The 17,621-nt window shown below is 44.3% G+C and overlaps 2 protein-coding genes across 3 annotated transcripts in view; both read right to left on the bottom strand.

Moving 5' to 3' along the window:
- The window catches only part of LOC135509710 (ras-GEF domain-containing family member 1B-A-like), a 64,552-nt gene extending 63,174 nt beyond the window's left edge, over positions 1 to 1,378 (bottom strand). The window contains exon 1 of the mRNA XM_064930633.1: positions 1,111 to 1,378. The gene's annotated coding sequence lies outside the window, so the exon portion shown is untranslated. The remainder of the gene's footprint in view (positions 1 to 1,110) is intronic.
- A 2,908-nt stretch (positions 1,379 to 4,286) lies between these two features.
- On the bottom strand, positions 4,287 to 14,360 carry LOC135509596 (uncharacterized). Of its 2 annotated transcripts, none has more exons than XM_064930420.1 (4): positions 14,199 to 14,360; positions 12,922 to 13,578; positions 7,555 to 7,784; positions 4,287 to 5,473 (listed from the first exon to the last, which is right to left on the bottom strand). In XM_064930420.1, exons 1-4 carry the CDS (start codon positions 14,266 to 14,268, stop codon positions 5,165 to 5,167), a joined length of 1,266 nt encoding a protein of 421 aa, XP_064786492.1. In that variant the 5' UTR covers positions 14,269 to 14,360; the 3' UTR covers positions 4,287 to 5,164. The 2 variants fall into 2 exon arrangements, with proteins under 2 accessions (XP_064786492.1, XP_064786579.1); XM_064930507.1 differs by having other exon boundaries at positions 14,217 to 14,360.
- Positions 14,361 to 17,621: the final 3,261 nt, after the last annotated feature.

Here is a 17,621-nt window from a genome sequence, read left to right as displayed (position 1 = left end):
GCCAATAAAGCCCATACATTAACATTGAAATTGAGAGAGCGAAGCGAGTTGAGGGGGAGAGAATAGGGACGAGAAGGGGATTCTTGGAGGAGCCTAAATAAACAGCCCCCCCACATCCTTCCTCCTCCTCCCTTAGTTAAACAATCTAAAGCATGAAGAATGTCACTCACCTATAGCATTAAGAAATAGAATCGGAGATTAAGAACTAGATATCGTTGATTCACCGGCTGAAGTCTGGGATGGGTGCTAAAGGGAAACCTATCTCGAGGCTATCTATATAGATTTTTTTATTTTAGTAAACCTTGTAGTTAAGAAAAGGCCATGGAAGGGACCCTGATGAGGAGGTAAATAAAAACAAACCACCTAGGTAGTAATGTAAACAATGTTAGAAAACAGGTCCCGCTATAAAGTAAATTCTGCGCTTTAGTGAGGAAAACACTCTTAAATACAGCAACAAAACCATCAACCTGTTTCCGCATAGCCAGTCATTGCAGTAGACAGAAGAAGTGACTGTTGTGTGTTTTAGTCAAATCATATTAGCACAGCATACAACCTACCTAGGTCCCATGGGTTGACCAGTGGCTCCCAACAAGGGATACTAGGACCACTGGGGGTACTTAGTCTATCCACAGGGGTAATTGAGAAGACTCAAGAGACCCGAGGTTTACTAGAAAAAAGCACAAGAGGGGGTACTTCATGGGTACTCTGGGCAGAGGGAAAGAAATCAGTTGGTGGTACACTGAAAACCACTGGGCTTGACAACTATTTTTTTATGTTCATTTATTAGGCTAACAATCTATTCCGTATATTCATCAAAGCACAGAGAATGAATCCAAATAAACCCCTATCGGCGCTTGAATCTCAACAAAACTCACAAGTCAGACGCAGTAAAAAACGAACGCAAAATACACCCCCCCCCCCCCCCCAGAAGCAGCAACCGACACAGTAGACTGTACACATCGCCGTCCTCTCAGAGCGCACAGAACACCCAGGCATATTGTGATAGTCATTCAATACCGGTCGAAATTATTCTCAAACTAAACTCTAAAGCAAATGGATAAAATCCCAATATTTACACCAAAGTAGACAATAAAAAGGAAAATATCTCACCTCAGAATAAGTAACTGCAGAATCCTTAATATATCTTTCCCACTAGAATAAAACGAGCACTTTCTCCAATGTAAGCTTCTACTGATATTCAGCCGCAGGTTTCCTCTGCCCTTATATTCAGCATATTCACTTGCAAATCACGAGTAGAAGGAACGTGTATTCACGGTTTTCACAAGGCTTGACGGAGTTCTTGGTATAACACACAATCATCCACAGTCATATTGCGGCGAGACTGCGCAGCGGAGATCCTCACTCCAAACGTCTTGACTTGTTTGAGCTGGAGAAACCGGGAAAGTCGACTAATGCCTTGACGATACCGCAGGCCAGCCAATCAGAGACGAGAAGGAGCTTGCAGGGGGACTCGCTCACTTGTCAATGAGCAAGTTCGTTTTGCATAGCCCTGTGACCCGGGTGTGAGGAGTGTGTACATTTTAGACCTTTCCATTGGTCCTAAAGTGAACTCTTTACTCACCCGGGGCAATGGTCCATGCAAAACGAGCGCTCTTTTGCAATTTTACGCATCATGATATGCGATAATAAATTAGAAAATCCTTGAACACACGCATGTCATTACCATTGTAGGGATCCAATAATAAACTGTCGTGAATGGTGTCTCAAAGCAATGCTTTCTGGGGAATAAACAGTTGTGACATTCATTCATTGTTGAAATAATTTTATGGGAAAATTGTTGAAACAAGCACCCGCAAAATATAGTTTAGTGTAATTTATCCAAACATGAATAACGAAGCATTTTAGGCACTTTTGCGCGTCCTAGCCTGTGGGATTTGCAGATGGCATGACTGTTTAATACTCCTGTGTTATTACTACCGTGCAGACATTTTAGCAAATATATTAAAAATAGAAAACAGAAGCACCTTATTTACATAAGTATTCAGACCCTTTGCTATGAGACTCGAAATTCAGCTCAGGTGCATCCTGTTTCCATTGATCATCCCTGAGATTTTTATACAATTTGATTGGAGTCCAACCTGTGGTAAATTCAATTGATTGGACATGATTTGGAAAGACACACACCTGTCTATATAAGGTCCCACAGTTGACAGTGCATGTCAGAGCAAAAAAAATACAATCTGTGAGGTTGAAGGAATTGACCGTAGAGCTACGAGACAGGATTGTGTCGGGGCACAAGAAGGAGTTTGGATCCACCAAGACTCTTCCTAGAGATGGCCGTCCGGCCAAACTGAGCAATCCGGGGGAGAAGGGCCTTGGTCAGGGAGGTGACCAAGAACCCGATGGTCACTCTGATAGAGCTCTAGGTGTTCCTCTGTGGAGATGAGAGAACCTTCCAGAAGGACAACCATCTCTGCAGCACTCCACCAAGCAGGCCTTTATGGTAGAGTGGCCAGACGGAAACCACTCCTCAGTAAAAGGCACATGACAGCCCGCTTGGAGTTTGCCAAAAGGCACCTAAAGGATTCTCAGACCATGAGAAACATGATTCTCTGGTCTGATGAAACCAAGATTGAACTCTTTGGCTTGAATGCAAAGTGTCACGTCTGGAGGAAACCTGGCACCATCCCTACGGTGAAGCATGGTGGTGGCAGCATCGTACTGGGGGGATGTTTTTCAGTGGCAGGGACTGGGAGACTAGTCAGGATCGAGGGAAAGATGAACGGAGCAAAGTACAGAGAGATCCTTGATGAAAACCTGCTCCAGAGCACTCAATACCTCAGACTGGGGTGAAGGTTCACCTTCCAACAGGACAACGACCCTAAGCACACAGCCAAGACAACACAAGAGTGGCTTCGGTACAAGTCTCTGATTGTCCAGCCAGAGCCCGGACTTGAACCGGATCAAACATCTCAGAAGAGACCTGAAAATAGCTGTGCAGCGATGTTCCCCATCCAACCTGATAGAGCTTGAGTGGATCTGCAGAGAAGAATGGGAGAAACTCCCCACATACAGGTGTGCCAAGCTTGTAGCGTCATTACCCAAGAAGACGTTTAGTTCAGTAATTCAACCATTAAAAAAAACAAAAAAAACAAGCACACATAAAACCTAAAAATCATTCATTCAACATGAATAAAATCATGGAGGATAACACACAATAAAGACTGGGACTGATTTCCATTGTGGTCCTTCAGACAAGATGGCTGAACAAGATCCAACACAGTACGGCAGTGAAATAATCAAACAAAAACAGTTGTTTTCACACGTAGTTCTACCTCCTGTTGTGTGCCTGGGCTTTTGAACCGGACTGTATACTACGTTCCATAGTTAAGACCTTAAGTTTGCCGCCACACTGGCACGTTGAGAACGGACACCAAGTTAGAAATGGGATGAATTATTTTGTCATTGGTCAAGTGTGCGTGCTGCTCTTTTCTCATTGGTCAAGTGTGCGTGCTGCTCTTTTCTCATTGGTCAAGTGTGCGTGCTGCTCTTTTCTCATTGGTCAAGTGTGCGTGCTGCTCTTTTCTCATTGGTCAGTGTGCGTGCTGCTAATTGGTCAGTGTGCGTGCTGCTCTTTTCTCATTGGTCAAGTGTGCGTGCTGCTCTTTTCTCCTTGGTCAGTGTGCGTGCTGCTCTTTTCTCATTGGTCAAGTGTGCGTGCTGCTCTTTCCTAATTGGTCAGTGTGCGTGCTGCTAATTGGCCAGTGTGCGTGCTGCTCTTTTCTAATTGGTCAAGTGTGCGTGCTGCTCTTTTCTAATTGGCTAACATATCTGTCGGTCCGTCAAAAGTTACATTCATACAAACTTTTTTTGTCCGTGAAAATGGATGGACATTTTCTGGATAGGGTTGAATCATCATCTCTGCTGTCCAACAACGTATTTCTCCCATTGAGAGCTTTAGTCATTCAGATGAGTTGGTCCTCCTCACAACCACCAGGATGTGGGTGAACGTAAAGATGTACTCCAGAGGTTGTTGAACTTTTACTGTTGAAAAGCGATATCCCAAGAATAAATACAGTAAACACACTTAAAAGGGTAAAAAAAAAAAAACTTTTCTGAGACAAATCGTGCTTTTTCTTTTTTTTTAGACAACTGCAAAGTTTAAGGAGTTGGTTTGATGGGAAGTTGTGATGTCATCAGCATCCCCTTGCTTGAGTAACAAAAGAGGAACCCCCCCCCACTTGCGCTACGTTATGACTAACCTGGACCGCCTATTGCGATGTGCCTTTTGTTCAGTAGATCAGGTGTTAAATGACATGAAAAGGGAGACTGTCACTTTTTAATATGAATAATTCAGGACAAATAGGAAAACACTCAGTTAAAAAAAAATATAAGATCAGTCAAATCTCTTGTGATTTCGTGGCAGGGTAGCCGTGAGGTAAGAGCGTTGGACCAGTAACCGAAAGGTTGCAAGTTCGAATCCCCGACCAGACAAGGTAACAATCTGTCATTCTGCCCCTGAACAGGCAGTTAACCCACTGTTTCTAGGCCGTCATTGAAAATAAGAATTTGTTCTTAACTTCCTATTTAAATAAATACATTTCAATACTGAATTGACCCCAAAGTTTCATTCTTGGCAGCGCTGTAGTAAACAGCTAGCCTCCCCTCACACCCACCTGCCTATTCAACTAGCCATCAACATGTCTATTTACCATGAGAAATGCGGCAGTAGCCCTGATGGTGATGACGGTGACTTCCTAAATCAGGGTGTCTGAGAAGACCGACAGACCTTCTCAACAGGAACACCCATACATACTTGGGGTGTGTTCATTAGGCATCAAACGAAACCAAAACTGTCAGCAACGTAAACAGAACAGATGAGTTTCCGTACACCAGATCAAGAGAACCAAATCGAACACCTTCACCGATAAAAATGTATTGTAAAAAAAAAAAAAAAAAAAGTTTGAGAGAATAATACTGCATTTCAGTTGTTTCACTCAGACCACTGAACCCTTAATGTCAGAGTTAATTAAACAATTAACAAACAAAAAACTATTAACAAATTAACAACAACAAAAAACATTTATTTAATGTAGGCCAAACACTCCAGCAAGAAGTTATACATACATTCTGAAAGGCATGGAGTTCTCTCACACACACACACACACACACACCACCCCAGGTCTGTATCCAACCCTTTCTTCTATAAGGCCGCTGACTCCATCTGGTCTCTGTCCTCAGTTCCATCATCATGTCTGGTGATGGCTGAGGCCCCGGCAACAGCCCCACCTACCGCCTCCACCCTGCTACACTGGTGGCAACAGCTGCAGCTGTGATGTGGTGTCTGCTTCTGTCTCTGCTGGTTCTGGGCCAGGCCACTGAGGAGAGTCAGTACCCTGATCTCATGCGCCATACGGGCCTTCTCCCTCCGGTCCTCCCTGTCCGCCGCCTCTCTCTGCCTCATCTCCTCTCTCTCCAGCCACTGAGAGAGCAAGTCCTGCTGCCAGCGAGCCTGACAAAGAGACAGAGACAGAGAGAGAGAGAGAGAGAAAGAGAGCGAGGAGAGTTTTAGACACTGAGTTTTCTACCAAAAGCATTATGATGTACAGTTTATAATAGGTATCTAGTACCGGGTCGGACCCTCCTCTAACTACAGAACAGCCTGAATTCTTTGGGCATGGAAACATGGCTCAATTGGTATCAAGGGAAAACATTCTCACACACCGGTACAACTACTACTGTTGTTCTAGTGACAGAAAGTTAGAACCAGAACATTCTGAGAGTATAGAAAATGTCTCAACGTCGACTTAACGGCGCCACTTCGCCACCAGAGTAGGCTGTTGTTTTAAATAAATGAAGTGTACCTATGATGAAAATTACAGGCCTCTCTCATCTTTTTAAGTGGGAGAACTTGCACAATTGGTGGCTGACTAAATACTTTTTTGCCCCACTGTAGGTAATAGGGTATTCCCTATAAACTATGGGACGACAGGTAATAGGGTATTCCCTATACACTATGGGACTACTACATATGTAATAGGGTATTCCCTATACACTATGGGACTACTACATAGGTAATAGGGTATTCCCTATACACTATGGGACTACTACATAGGTAATAGGGTATTCCCTATAAACTATGGGACTACTAAATAGGTAATAGGGTATTCCCTATACACTATGGGACTACTACATAGGTAATAGGGTATTCCCTATACACCATGGGACTACAGGGTGTCATTTGGGACACACCACATATAGGGTGCGTTCAGAAAGTATTCAGACCACTTGAACTTTCCTCACATTTTGATACGTTAAAGCCTTATTCGAAAAATGATTAAATGTATCGTTTCCCTCATCAATCTGCACACAATAACCAAGCAAAAAAAAATGGGTTTTTAGAAATTTTAGCAAAACAATATAAAAAAATACATACGGAAATATCACTTTTACATAAGTATTCAGACCCTTTACTCAGTACTTTGTCGAAGTACCTTGGGCAGCGATTACATCCTCGAGTCTTCTTGGGTATGACGCTACAAGCTTGGTACACCTGTATTTGGGGTGTTTCTCCCATTCTTCTCTGCAGATCCTCTCAAGATCTGTCAGGTTGGATGGGGAGCATCGCTTTACAGCTATTTTCCCTCTCCCTCTCTATCTCTCTCTTTCCTCCAGAAGTGACGCTTGGCATTCAGGCCAAAGAGTTCAATCATGGTTTCATCAGACCTGAGAATCTTGTGCCTTATGGTCTGAGTCTTTAGGTGCCTTTTGGGAAACTAATAGGGTTGTCATGTGTCTTTTACTGAGGAGTGGCTTCCGTCGGGCCACTCTATCATAAAGGCCTGATTGGTGGAGTGCTGCAGAGATGGTTGTCCTTCTGGAAGGTTCTCCCATCTTCATAGAGGAACTCTGGAGCTCTGTCAGAGTGACCATTTGGTTCTTGGTCACCTCCTAGGACAAGGCCCTTCTCCCCCAACTGCTCAGTTTGTCCAGGCGGTTAGCTCTAGGGAAGAGTCTTGATGGTTCTAAACTTCTTCCATTTCAGAATGATGGCGGCCACTGTGTTCTTGGGGACCTTCAATGCTGCATAACTGTTTTGGTTCCCTTCCCCAGATCTGTGCCTCGACACAATCCTTTCTCGGAACTCTATGGACACTTCCTTCAACCGCATGGCTTGGTTTTTGCTCTGACATGCACTGCCAACTGTGGGACCTTATATAGGCAGGTGTGTGCCTTCCCAAATCATGTCCAATCAATTACATTTACCACAGTTGGACTCCAATCAAGTTGTAGAAACAACTCAAGGATGATCAATGGAAACGGGATGCACCCGAGCGCAATTTAGTTTCTCATAGCAAAGAATATGAATGCTTAAATAAGGTATATATTTTTGTTGTCATTGTGGGGTATTGTGATGTCATTGTGGGGTATTGTGATGTCATTGTGGGGTATTGTGTGTAGATTGATGAGGATTATATTTGATCCATTTTAGAACAAGGCTGTAACGTAACAAAATGTGGAAAAAGTCAAGGGGTCTGAATACTTTCCCGAAGGCCCTGTTTAGATAGACATATCTATCTATTCGTCTCTGACCTGCTCCTGCCTCTGGCCCTCCAGCTGCACCATCAGACCCCGGGACTCTGAGACCAGCCTCTGGAAGCAGTCTGCCAAGTGCTTCAAAACAGGCTCTAGGGGCTGGGCGGAGGGAATGTTGATACCACTGCCCAAGTTGGGGCTATGGTCTGGGGGTGGAGAAAAATGGCAAGCAGGCTGGGTTGGTGGCGGTGTTGACCTGGGGCTGCGGTCATCCTCCAATGGATGAACTGCAATGCAAGAGATTAAATAGATTAATTTATCAGATATTCTGATTTTGATAAAGCTTTATTATCACAACATTGGGTAATTTGTTTAACACTTTTTTGGTTACTACATGATTCCATATGTTTTATTTCATAGATTTGATGTCTTCACTACAATGTAGAATCAACAGTTTACCCAAATTGCAAGGTTATTATAGTAAATGAAAACAGAAACTAAAATAAATTGGAAAAACAATTTAGCAAAATAAAAATATATATAAAAAAAAAACACTTGAAAAACAAACTCTACTGAAGCTAATATTTTGGACTGCAAAAAAAATATAAACAAATTGTTTAGTTTTTCTTAGTCTAAAAACTTTTGGCAAAAATCAAAAAAAGTTTAAGCTTCTGAATCTGGTGGGTTGCCAGGAAATGGTTGCCATGGCGATGTTTCAAATAGGTGACATCACTATCACCAGCTAACAGGGAAAGAATCCGAGGACGAGCACGGACTGGGCCAAGCTAGAACAGCCTTGTGAGGTTGTTGGAGCCGTTTACAATCCACATTGACCAACTTCAAACTGACAGCCAGTTGTGTGTCTGATGTGGTGCCGTGCCTTCTCATCCTTGAGGCATTCAACTACTGTTGCAAAACAGGTCCTTCTGAAGTCACCGTGTGAGCACTACACATGCAATATGGCCTCACTTTTTTTTTTTTTTAAAGCTTATGGCCATTCACAATATACATCTACATAAGTGTTAAACAAATCAAAATATATTTATATATATTTTAGGTTCTTCAAAGTAGCCTCCCTTTGCCTTGATGACAGCTTTACACACTCTGGGCATTCTATCAACCAGCTTCACCTGGAATGCTTGTCCAACGGCATTTGTTGGCTGCTTTTCCTTCACTCTGCAGTTCAACTCATCCCAATTGGGTTGAGGTCAGGTGAGTGTGGAGGCCAGGTCATCTGATACAGCACTCCATCAATCTCCTTCTTGTTCACATAGCCCTTACACAGCCTGGATGTGTGTGGGATCATTGTTCTGGGATGGCGTATCGATGCAGAATGCTGTGGTAGCTATGCTGGTTAAGTGTGCCTTGAATTATAAATAAATCACAGTCAGTGTCACCAGCAAAGCACCCCCACACCTCCTCCTCCATGCTTCACGTGAGAACCACACATGCGGAGATCATCCGTTCACCTACTCTGCGACTCACAAAGACACAGCAGTTGGAACCAAAAATCTCAAATATGGACTCATCAGAAAATTTCACCGGTGTAATGTCCATTGCTCGTGTTTCTTGGCCCAAGCAAGTCTCTTTTTCTTATTGCTGTCCTTTAGTAGTGGTTTCTTTGCAGAAATTCAACCACGAAGGCCTGATTCAAAGGCAGTTGTAGTTGAGAAGTCTGTTACTTGAACTCTGTGAAGCATTTATTTGGGCTGCAATTTCTGAGGCTAGTAACTCTAATGAACTTATCCTCTGCAGCAGAGCTAACTCTGGGTGGTCCTTTCTTGTGGTGGTCCTCACGAAAGCCAGTTTCATCATAGCGCTTGATGGTTTTTGTAACTGCACTTGAAGAAACTTTAAAAAGTCCTTCATTTTCCAGATTGACTGACTTTCATTTCTTAAAGTAATGATGGACTGTCATTTCTCTTTGCTTATTTGAGCTGTTCTTGCCAAAATGGTATTTTCCCAAATAGGGCTTTCTTCTGTATATCACCCCTACCATGTCACAACACAACTGACTGGCTCAAACACATTAAGAAGGAAAGAAATTCCACAAATTAACAAGGCACACCTGTTAATTGAAATGCATTCCAGGTGACGAGCTCATGAAGCTGGTTGAGAGAATGCCAACTGTGAGCAAAGCTGTTATCAAGGCAAAGGGTGGCTACATCATTTTGATGTCTTCACTATTATTCTACAATGTTGAAAATAGTTTTTTTTTTAAAGAAGAACCCTGGAATGGGTGTGTCCAAACATTTGACTGTAAATACGTACGTACGTACGTACACACACACACACACACACAAAGCGTAGTAGAATCGCATGAAAAGGGTTTATAAAAAAAGGCTAACATTTTCCTGTCCAAAGAAAGGAGAAGAAATGTGATAAAGCCTATATCCTAGACCTAGTCTAAAAAATGTACCTATTCTATTGGTCAGCTTGTCATTCTGTGCGAGAAAGAAATAGCCTATTCCAAACAAACTCTGGGATATACAACCAGTAGCCTACAGCTACATCCCCCCCAAAATTAAAAGCGATGAGGCAGATCAGAAGTTTAACATTTTTGATAAACTATTATTATATGGTTAGAGTGTAGGGGCGGCAGGTAACCTAGTGGTTAGTGTAGGGGTGGCAGGTAACCTAGTGGTTAGAGTATAGGGGTGGCAGGTAGCCTAGTGGTTAGAGTGTAGGGGTGGCAGGTAACCTAGTGGTTAGTGTAGGGGGGGCAGGTAACCTAGTGGTTAGTGTAGGGGGGGCAGGTAACCTAGTGGTTAGAGTATAGGGGTGGCAGGTAGCCTAGTGGTTAGAGTGTAGGGGTGGCAGGTAACCTAGTGGTTAGAGTGTAGGGGTGGCAGGTAACCTAGTGGTTAGTGTAGGGGGGGCAGGTAACCTAGTGGTTAGTGTAGGGGTGGCAGGTAGCCTAGTGGTTAGAGTGTAGAGGTGGCAGGTAGCCTAGTGGTTAGAGTGTAGAGGTGGCAGGTAACCTAGTGGTTAGTGTAGGGGGGGCAGGTAACCTAGTGGTTAGTGTAGGGGTGGCAGGTAACCTAGTGGTTAGTGTAGGGGTGGCAGGTAGCCTAGTGGTTAGTGTAGGGGTGGCAGGTAACCTAGTGGTTAGTGTAGGGGGGGCAGGTAACCTGGTCGTTAGTGTAGGGGGGGGGCAGGTAACCTAGTGGTCAGTGTAGGGGCAGCAGGGAGCCTAGTGGTTAGAGTGTAGAGGTGGCAGGAAGCCTAGTGGTTAGAGTGTAGAGGTGGCAGGGAGCCTAGTGGTTAGAGTGTTGGGCCAGTAACCGAAAGGTTGCTAGACCAAATCCCCGACTAGGTAAAAGACTGCAGGCAATACAGTGCCACTGACACGACCCGCAAACAAAACATGCGGACTCTCCTTCACTGCAGCCGAGGTGAGTAAAACATTTAAACGTGTTAACCCTCGCAAGGCTGCAGGCCCAGACGGCATCCCCAGCCGCGCCCTCAGAGCATGCGCAGACCAGCTGGCTGGTGTGTTTACGGACATATTCAATCAACCCTTATCCCAGTCTGCTGTTCCCACATGCTTCAAGAGGGCCACCATCGTTCCTGTTCCCAAGAAAGCTAAGGTAACTGAGCTAAACGACTACCGCCCCGTAGCACTCACTTCCGTCATCATGAAGTGCTTTGAGAGACTAGTCAAGGACCATATCACCTCCACCCTACCTGACACCCTAGACCCACTCCAATTTACTTATTGCCCCAATAGGTCCACAGACGACGCAATCGCAACCACACTGCACACTGCCCTAACCCATCTGGACAAGAGGAATACCTATGTGAGAATGCTGTTCAGACTACAGCTCAGCATTTAACACCATAGTACCCTCCAAGCTCGTCATCAAGCTCGAGTCCCTGGGTCTCGACCACGCCCTGTGCAACTGGGTCCTGGACTTCGTGACGGGCCGCCCCCAGGTGGTGAGGGTAGGTAACAACATCTCCACCCCGCTGATCCTCAACACTGGGGCCCACAAGGGTCCATTCTGAGCTCTCTCCTGTACTCCCTGTTCACCCACGACAGCGTGGCCATGCACGCCTCTAACTCAATCATCAAGTTTGCAGACGACACAACAGTGGTAGGCTTGATTACCAACAACGACAAGACAGCCTACAGGGAGGAGGTGAGGGCCCTCGGAGTGTGGTGTCAGGAAAATAACCTCACACTCAACGTCAACAAAACAAAGGAGATGATCGCGGACTTCAGGAAACAGCAGAGGGAGCACCTCCCTATCCACATCGATGGAACAGTAATGGAGAGGGTAGTGCGTTTCAAGTTCCTCGGCATACACATCACAGACAAACTGAATTGGTCCACTCACACAGACAGCATCGTGAAGAAGGCGCAGCAGCGCCTCTTCAACCTCAGGAGGCTGAAAAAATTCAGCTTGTCACCAAAAGCACTCAAACTTTTACAGACGCACAATCGAGAACATCCTGTCGGGCTGTATCACCGCCTGGTACGGCAACTGCTCCGCCCACAACCGTAAGGCTCTCCAGAGGGTAGTGAGGTCTGCACAACGCATCACCGGGGGGAAACTACCTGCCCTCCAGGACACCTACACCACCCGATGTCACAGGAAGGCCATAAAGATTATCAAGGACAACAACCACCCGAGCCACTGCCTTTTCACTCCACTATCATCCAGAAGGCAAGGTCAGTACAGGTGCATCAAAGCGGGGACCGAGAGACTGAAACACAGCTTCTATCTCAAGGACTGTTAAACAGCCACCACTAACATACCGACTCAACTCTAGCCACTATAATAATGGAAAAATTGATGTAAGAACTGTTACACTAGCCACTTTAAACAATGCCACTTTTACATGTTTACATACACTACATTACTCATCTCATATGTATATGTATATACTGTACTCTATATTATCTACTGCATCTTTATGTAATACATGTATCACTAGCCACTTTGTTTACATACCCTACATTACTCATCTCATATGTATATACTGTACTCTATATCATCTACTGCCTCTTTATGTAATACATGTATCACTAGCCACTTTAACTATGCCACTTTGTTTACATACCCTACTCATCTCATATGTATATACTGTACACGATACCATCTACTGCATCTTGCCTATGCCGTTCTGTACCATCACTCATTCATATATCTTTATGTACATATTCTTCATCCCTTTACACTTGTGTGTATAAGGTAATTGTTGTGAAATTGTTAAGTTAGATTACTTGTTGGTTATTACTGCATTGTCAGAACTAGAAGCACAAGCATTTCGCTACTCGCATTAACATCTGCTAACCGTGTGTATGTGACAAATAAAATTTGATTTGATAACATCTTGCTGAGTCTACCTTTGATGATATAATGATAATCAGTGGCATTGATAGCAGAAAGTGTGACCGACAGAGAGTAGAGTACATACCAGCAGGTTCATGATAGTCGTTGCTGTGCTCTAGAAAAGCATCATGGCGTCTTCCACCCGGGCCAACCGGTGGCCGAGTGATGACATCGTTGAACTCGTAGTCGTCTGTATCGTCTGCCTCCCTGTCCTCCTCCACCTTCATCTCAGATACCATATACCGTGCCTTCCGTCCTGCCGGCCCCTCCGAAGATACAAAATTGCATCCTCCTCCTAGTCCTCCAATGCCTTCAGATCCCAAATAGCGCCCTGTTTCTGCGATCAATTCAGACCCAAAATGGCACCCTCCTAATAATCCTCCTATGCCTTCGGGAGATCCAAAACGGCGCCCTCCTCCAGTCCCTTCCATAGCGCGATTTCTACCCAGCACAGCATCCATCTCAGAGTAGTACCTGAAACTGCAGGGTTGGGAGTCATCCACGCTCATCAGCAGCTTGGCTCTGACATAGTTGGCCTTGAGGGTCTTGACGCGGAGCCGGCACTGGTGAGGGCTGCGGGAGAAGCCCAGGTCACACATGCGGGCTGAGAGGTGTTTGAAAACATGGCGGTTACGGACATTCTCCGCCAGGCTCTTCTGCACTCGCTCGTCACTCCAGGCACACAGCAACACCTGGGTCTCTTCCACTGTCCAGTTGACAGAGCGCTCGGCCTCTCGCTTTCCTGCACGAAAGAGTACAGTTACAGTACGGCAAATGTTCAAAACAAGATGGCCGACTGACTGTGGTAACACCTTATCGACATGTACAGTAGCTATGTTTATACAGTGAAGACTGGTACAGTGGTACTAGCTGATATTACTAGAGTTGTTGCCCTGAACCAAATGACACTGAATTACAGGAAACAGGTGCGTCTTAATTACTGGCTTCAAAAGTGTGAATCATGCTGACTGCTGATGGTGCTTAGCGATAAAGTATCTGGAATATCTCATGTCTGCTAGAATGTTTGGCAACAATATCGTGCTAGTTATCACTTGACTGCTGTCAAAAAAAATGTTGGAGTACCTAGCTAGTAGGCTAGCTAGTTAGCTACTAAGCAAGAGTCAAGACACGTTTCGGTTTCCAAACCAGTCTGCTTTGCGACATAGCTATCTAACATCAAAACGGGCTTTATCAAGCCTAAAAATACATTTAAAAAACATGAGCATTTTCAATAGCAAAGTGAAATCGAAGCATTGCCAGGATGTGTAGCTAAGCTTTTGCTGACTTTGGCTAGCTTCAACACGTTACGAATGAGATGCATGCAGCGTAAACAACCAAATGTGTAAAAAAAACATACAGCACCTTTTTTCAGAAACTTACTTTTAGTAGAAGTTGTCACCGAATTAGTAGAGTTGATAATTGGAGGATTCATTTTTTTTAAAATATATATTTTTTGTTGCTTTCAATTTGTAATAAACATCCACAGATAACGGTGTGATTTCCTCTTCCGGTTTCAGAGTCTTGTTTATGTGACGTCACCACGAGACAAGGAGGAGTCCATTTCCGTCTTTTTTTTGCAGTGGCGTAAACAAACTGAAAACGACAATTGAAATAGAATATAGAATGCAATATAAAAAATACCATATTAAATGTTCCCAAGTAAAATATCTGATCAAGAACAAAATTAAGATTATTATTATTTTGTATTTTTTGTTGATAAGACAAAACGTTTTTACTCATCATTAATTTATCAAAATGTCTGTCTCTCTCCTTTGAGATGAGAAAGAGGAACAAGATCATGTGAGAACAGTGTGTCTTGTAAAGGAGGAGGTGGTGAAAGCTCTTCTGAGATTCCCAATACTGCGTTTGGCAGTGTGCATTCTGCAATGTACATATAACATTTTAGTCATTGATTAGACACTCTTATCCACAGCGACTCAGCCATAGCCATTTTGTAAACACAGCAATGCAGAACCAACTGTGTGAGAGATTGGCTGTGACTACTAACACTGCATAGTAGTGATAGCTTCATTAAAAAAATGGATAGATACACAACTTAGATGTAACGGTGTTGTTTTAGCATGGACATCACCATTGAGCGCTTCCACCATTTTAAAGTAGTCAACTGGGTGGGAATTCCAACATCATTGACTGCTCTCTCCAGATTACCCTTGTGGGGGTCATGTCCAACCGGGTCATCAGGAGGGAACAATTGTGAAGAAGAACATTTGCTAGCTACATTGCCTCAATGGCCGTGAACGCACAGACGGAATTAAATAGAGATTTTTCTTCTATTCATCTCTATGGATAGCCTGCAGCATAGTGATCACACACACGCACACACACACACACAACCACTGTCCCCTACATATTAGCTACTGGTTCTCGTCTCCTCTTTCTGTGCTCACTGACCTTCTGACCTTCTCCTCATGCCAGGGAGAGATATACAACCAGTCTCTCTTGTCTCTTCCTTCTCCCTCTGAGTGTGTGTGTGTGTGTGTTCATGCATGATATACAACCTGTCTGCTCAGTAAGGGGAGAATACATCCCATAATTCCCATCCCTTCTCCCCTGCCCTAGCCAGACATTATTACAAGCCTATACTTGTTATTTATTACAGTATTATCACAAGCTCAGCCTGTCCCTGGGAAGTCACGCTTTTAGCAAGATAACTGTTCCTGTCTGGAGGTAAAAACCTTGAATCTTAAAAGATCATCACCGTTGCGTTCTGGTGGTAACACAGTCTTTACCTGCTTATTTTCATGGCAAAACTAAGTGTGACGGTACAATTCCTCTGTGTCTAGATGAGTCCTCTCGTGTGTGTGTGTGTGTGTGTGTGTGTGTGTGTGTGTGTGTGTGTGTGTGTGTGTGTGTGTGTGTGTGTGTGTGTGTGTGTGTGTGTGTGTGTGTGTGTGTGTGTGTGTGTGTGTGTGTGTGTGTGTGTGTAATAATGCCGCAGTGTTGCTGCCTGAGAGAGGCTGCGTTTGACTTTTCAAATAAAAGCATTTATGTTATTTTTGTTCAAGACAAATGATTTAGTACTCTCTTACAACACAATTCCCCTTTTTAACCTATTTAACCACTATTTAATCACTATTAAATCAATTTAACCACTATTCTAACTTATTTAACCACTATGCTAACCTATTTAACCACTATTTAGTGTTACTAAAGTCTAAAATGTTCTTGAATAACTGTACATTTGTGTTTAAATTCAAACCACGTGGATTCTCTGTGATTATTCAGTAGTTCTGTGTTGACTGTACAGGCAAGGAGAGTAAAATAAGATACTGTGAGACAATAGCAGGAAGATATATTTGACATTTTTGGATGTTTTCAATACATGATGTTTATAATAGTATGTTTCCCTCGTCTTCATCCTCCTATAGCTGGTCTCCAGCTGCAACCGTATCCACGTGTACCAGGGTGGGACCCCCCCGGGTGGGACCCCACCGACCCCACAAAAAAAAAACCCACATATGGCTCGCCAATCATACGCCATGTAATTTACGAGACGTTGTAAAGCTTCAGAGAAATAGCTTTAGATATGCGCCGCTGTCTCTAGAGTAGGCCTGCTACTCTGCTTTTTCGAAAGGCGGGCAGCCCCATGACAGTGTCCCGAACAGCACCCGATGTCTATTACAGTGCACAACATTGGACCATATCCCTATGGGCCCTATAAAAATGAGTACTGCACTATAAAAAAAAAGGAATAAAATGTCCCATTTGGGACACGGTAGTCCGTCCACCCACTCCCAATTATAGAACACTTAGTGGCCTGCGTGGACACCCTCTAATCAAGATGCTCCTTTATAGCATCCACCTTCCAATTATGTGGCGGAGATTTTGACCAACGTGTGGCGTGACCAATAGCCATCCGCCATGTAAGACCTGGGTCGGGAGGCGGAGTGTAATACTACACCTACAGAGAGAAGAACAAGAGTACGAGAAGGTTGCACATCTGTGAAAAGGATTCCTTTCATTCCAATCCTCTCAAAACAACTTTTCTAGTTTCATTGGTGGAACAACAACAAATGGGCTGCATCCCAAATGTCATCCCTTTCCTACTTTTGGGTCCTGGACTGTGGTCCCTGATCTGTGGGCCCTGGTCTGTGGGCCCTGGTCTGTTGGCCCTGGAATATGGGCCCTGGAATATGGGCCCTGGTCTGTGGGCCCTGGTCTGTGGGCCCTGGTCTGTTGGCCCTGGAATATGGGCCCTGGAATATGGGCCCTGGTCTGTGGGCCCTGGACTGCGGGCCCTGGTCTGTGGGCCCTGGTCTGTGGGCCCTGGACTATGGGCCCTGGACTATGGGCCCTGGAATATGGGCCCTGGAATATGGGCTCTGGTCTGTGGGCCCTGGTCTGTGGGCCCTGGAATGTGGGCCCTGGTCTGTGGGCCCTGGAATATGGGCCCTGTTCTATGGACCCTGGTCTATGGGACCTGCTCTGTGGGCCCTGGTCTGTGGGCCCTGGTCTGTGGGCCCTGGAATTTTAGCTACATGAAGTAGCTAAGCGAAAACATGCAATGTAGCCAAAGCTTATAGAGTCCCTTAGGAAACACTTATCAACACTTTGGTTCCAACCTTGTCACAATAACTCGTCCCTGGCATTTTAATTAGTTGTAATCTCAAACAACATTGTATTCAAAGTGCCCACTATTATATTCTAACTATAGAATTAGAGTAGTCATTATATTTTTTCCATGTTTCCAACAGTTTTGCTCTAATTTGCATGTAAAATCGCAATTGCAACATTTGATTCAAAATCAATCCGAGATTATTTGTC

This window comes from Oncorhynchus masou, chromosome 1 (assembly GCF_036934945.1).
Source record: "Oncorhynchus masou masou isolate Uvic2021 chromosome 1, UVic_Omas_1.1, whole genome shotgun sequence".
NCBI classification, from domain to species: Eukaryota; Metazoa; Chordata; class Actinopteri; order Salmoniformes; family Salmonidae; genus Oncorhynchus; species Oncorhynchus masou.
Note: the sequence above shows the minus strand (reverse complement) of the source record. Positions and strands in the feature narration are given on the sequence as shown.

Coding starts and splice junctions, on each gene's coding strand:
- LOC135509596 (XM_064930420.1), bottom strand. CDS start 14,268: ATGAATCCTCCAATTATCAACTCTACTAATTCGGTGACAACTTCTACT. Junction 13,579..14,198: donor AAGTAAGTTTCTGAAAAAAG/GTGCTGTATGTT, acceptor TCTTTCGTGCAG/GAAAGCGAGAGGCCGAGCGC. Junction 5,474..7,554: donor AGGGCCAGAGGCAGGAGCAG/GTCAGAGACGAA, acceptor TCTCTTTGTCAG/GCTCGCTGGCAGCAGGACTT.